The sequence below is a fragment of the Bison bison genome, unplaced genomic scaffold (assembly GCF_000754665.1).
Source record: "Bison bison bison isolate TAMUID 2011002044 unplaced genomic scaffold, Bison_UMD1.0 scf7180017864213, whole genome shotgun sequence".
Taxonomy (NCBI): Eukaryota; Metazoa; Chordata; class Mammalia; order Artiodactyla; family Bovidae; genus Bison; species Bison bison.
The window spans coordinates 163,441-166,907 of record NW_011494785.1 but is presented as its reverse complement, the minus strand read 5'-3'; the positions used below and the strand labels follow the sequence as shown (position 1 = coordinate 166,907).

The 3,467-nt window shown below is 57.1% G+C and overlaps 1 protein-coding gene across 1 annotated transcript in view; it reads right to left on the bottom strand.

The window, feature by feature from the left end:
- Positions 1–1,885: 1,885 nt before the first annotated feature.
- Positions 1,886–3,467, bottom strand: part of PHB2 (prohibitin 2) — a 4,725-nt gene continuing 3,143 nt past the window's right edge. Inside the window, exons 7-10 of the mRNA XM_010844918.1 lie at positions 3,317–3,394; positions 2,912–2,988; positions 2,418–2,423; positions 1,886–2,230 (exon numbers count right to left, since the gene is read on the bottom strand). Of these exons, the coding sequence (XP_010843220.1) occupies positions 2,203–2,230; positions 2,418–2,423; positions 2,912–2,988; positions 3,317–3,394 (189 nt within the window). The 3' untranslated portion in view covers positions 1,886–2,202. The remainder of the gene's footprint in view (positions 2,231–2,417; positions 2,424–2,911; positions 2,989–3,316; positions 3,395–3,467) is intronic.

Below are 3,467 nucleotides of genomic sequence, written 5' to 3'. Positions count from 1 at the left end.
TGATCTTGGGGGTGTGTGTCTGGTGTGTGGGGGCAGAGACTGGCTTTGGGGGTGGTGGGGAAGGGGCTCCGGGTGGAGAAGAGATGGTGAGGGGGCTTCCGAAGTTCTGCTCGGGCCTCAGTGGATCAACAACCCAGGGTGGGGCTGGTGGCCGCTGCAGGCTCACCCGGAAGTGTCCCCAGGGACGCGGGTGGTGGGGGATGGGGGCCTGGGCCTAGGACTGGCTCTGGATGGGTGGCGGGGTGGGGGCCCCCGTCTTACCCAGCAGTGTTTGGGTGCTGGTTGGGAGTCTCTAATACTGCCGGGTAATGATGGAGGCCCCTGTCTCAGTGCCAGCGACGTCCACCGCCTCAGGGGCTCCCTGCGCACAGCTGCTGGCGTCCCCACTCCCAAATCTCCCCCCACCCCCAGCCCTGGAGGCCCCTTCTTGAGCGGAGGGTGGCTTGAGAGAGGCGGCTCTTGGCTGGCTGGCTGCCCACAGAAGGGACACAGTGGCCCCAGCCCCTCCCCGAACCCAGAGAGATTTGTCATCTGGAGGATCTAGGACCCACAGCTGACCTGGAGTTTAGGATTGGCTGGTAGACCTTCAAGAGACCTCAGCTGGCCCGAGGCCAGGATCCCTGGAGAGACTGGCCAGCTCCAGCGTGGATGTCTGTGACCGGCTCTGGGTCCATCTTCCAGCACAGTGTTGGATGGTCTAATGGTGAAGCTCCTAACACTGTCTGGTAAAGATGGCCCCCGGCTGGTGCCCTCGGCAATGACCTTCAGGGAGGCCTGAAGACTATGGAGGCCTCCGGACCAGCAACCTCTGACCTTTACCCTTGGGGAGATGGGGGAAGTCACTAGGAAAGGGAAACAATAGGAGGAATCAAAATGGCTGCCTCAGAGTCCCAGGGGATTGGACACTCCAGGCACCTCCATCCCCTTCCTGCCTCGGGGATGTGAGGGAAATGAAAGCGTGGACCCGACTCTGGCTCATTCACCTCTCCCCTGGAACTCCCAGCTCCTTAGGGCTTTGTTTCCCTGTCTCCTTGTCCCTTTCATGACAGTGAGCAGGGGGCAATTAATCTAATTTCTTCAGAAGCCGCGAAGCAGCTGAAGGAGAGCCCCGGCTCTCTAACCCGGTCACCAGGACCTCCCTGACTTGTGCACACACTTCTGCCCCAGGTGCCAACCATCCTCCGGTTCCCACTCTTCCCTGTCTCCCTTAATACAATGGATGGGACACGGGTGAGGTGGCACGTGGGCACAGCCAGTGGGCTCCTTTCTCTGCTCACTCAGTGAGGGCAGCATCGAGGAGGAAGGAGGCGCCTGGTCTGCGGGGTGGGGGTGGGGGCCGGGCTGTGGGAGTGAAGCCCACCTCCAGAGGGCAAGCCCTGGCTGAGAAGTGCGGGCAGCCTGGGCAGGTGACATGATCCTTAGGGCGGGGGTTTGAGCACGTAAGCCCTCTGGTGAGATCAAGTGGTCTCTCCATAGTTGCGTGGAGCCTTGTTACCAAGGAAGCAGCTCCTGTTGGGATCATCAGATTTTTGGTCTAGCTCAGCAAAGCCACAGCTGCTCCGGCCTTAGAAAAGGAGATGTTGGTAAACAAAGGGGAGATGCGGTTTAGGAGGGCGGGGCGGGGAGTGCAGCTGGGCCCGGACCCCAAGGCCCGCGGTTCCCACCCTGGTCCTGTTTTGGATCCGGCTCTGCGGGCTTATAGGGTGAGAGCAGCTGGCCTGGCTCTCCCGACCTGCCCCCGCCAGCATCCTCGCGCCCCCTGCTGGCAGAGACGGAGAAGGACCCGGGAGTGCGCGGTGTGCGCGTGCGCATGTTTGCTTCCCCATGCGTGCCTGCCCGGCCACACTCAAACACCTCACTCAAACAAACACCGGGAGGCTTTGACTTCAGCTTCAGTAATAAAAATTTATTGAGAATTCCTGGGGTGGTGGTTATCGCCTCCGGACCACGAGGGAGGAATCAACACCGTAGCAAATCACTGAGAAATCACACTGTCCCCAAACCCCTGGCCAACACAGGGAGGAAAGTCATTGTCCCAGAAGTGGTCAGTCTTTGTTCATCAGAAGGGTTGGGAGGAGCGATGCAGAGGGACCATCTCATGATAGCAGGGTGGGGGTGGGGTGGGCCCCAAGTGACTCCTCAAACACCAGGGCAGAAACAGATCTACTTCCTCCCTGGAGGCAGAGTTCTTGGTCACCAGGCTCATTTCTTACCCTTGATGAGGCTGTCACTGTGGAAATGAGACAGATGGTGACATGATTAGGGAACACACTTGTGAGAGGCAGAGCATCTCAGGCCACCCACTCCTCCCCAGCCACGGGTGTGTGGGTGGGATGGTGAGAAAGGGGAGCTGGTGGGGGAAAGGCAGGTACTGGGAGATAAAACCCACAAGCAACAAGGTTTTGTCCACTACTTACCTTCCCCTGAGAACACCAGGTCACCACATGAACAGGAAACACAGAAAGACAAAAGAAAGGTACATGTGATTGACAAGTTTCAGGCCCCACCCAGCTCTAACCCCCTCTTCCATCCCGAGAAAAAGGCAAGCCTGCTGGAAGCCGGAGTCTCGGGCTCTGGGAAGGAAGAGACTTGCTCCCTCAGCCACTGCCAGGTCTCATCTCTGTCTTCCTAGCATGCTTCGGTGCCCCAGAGCAGCTCCCCAGGACAAGGACTGAATATCATCTTTCACTGCTTTTCGGTGAAAAGCGCTTTACACAATCCTATTTGATCTCATAAAATCCTGTGAGACTCAAGGTCGGAATTATCAACCACCCACTTTTCTAACTTTGATCCAGAGAAATGGTGTTTTCCAGGGTCATATGAGTAGGCTAGAACAGGTTCTAGAACCCGAGCAGCCAGACTCCGGCCCCTGATCTGTGTGGAGGACCCAGGGGAAGGCCCTGTCTCTCACCGGGTGAAACTTTCATCCTGTAGGTTGAGCACGAGGTTGTCAGCAGTGAGATAGATACGATTCTGTGAGGTGGCAATCTACAGGGCAGGAAATGAGACAAATGTTTGCACAAGGTCTTGCAAAAAAGACCTTGATTCCTACCCCTGCAATTCAATAACCACTGACGGAACACCTGGGGGTTAGAATAGGGATGCCGGGATGAGCGCCCTGGTTTCTGTGCTCACTCAGGGAACCAAAGCAACGAGCAACGGTGACGGGTTAGGTCCACAAGAGGCATGAACAGAAGGTCAGGGGAGCCCAGAGGACTAATTTTTGATGAGAGAAAGAGTGTCAGACAAGCCAATTTGAACAGAAATCTGAACAAGGAAGATTCTACTTCCCTCCCTTCAACGTGTGCACACTCACCGTCTTGGAGATGTTCTGGGCTGCCCGGATCTTGCGTAGCTTGATATAACCTGGGTTCTTGCTCAGGGCCTCTCCCAAGTGAGCAGGATGCAGTTAAGGGGCCACACGAGGCCAGATCTCAATCGGGTCCGGTTCTGCCTACCCCCTCTGC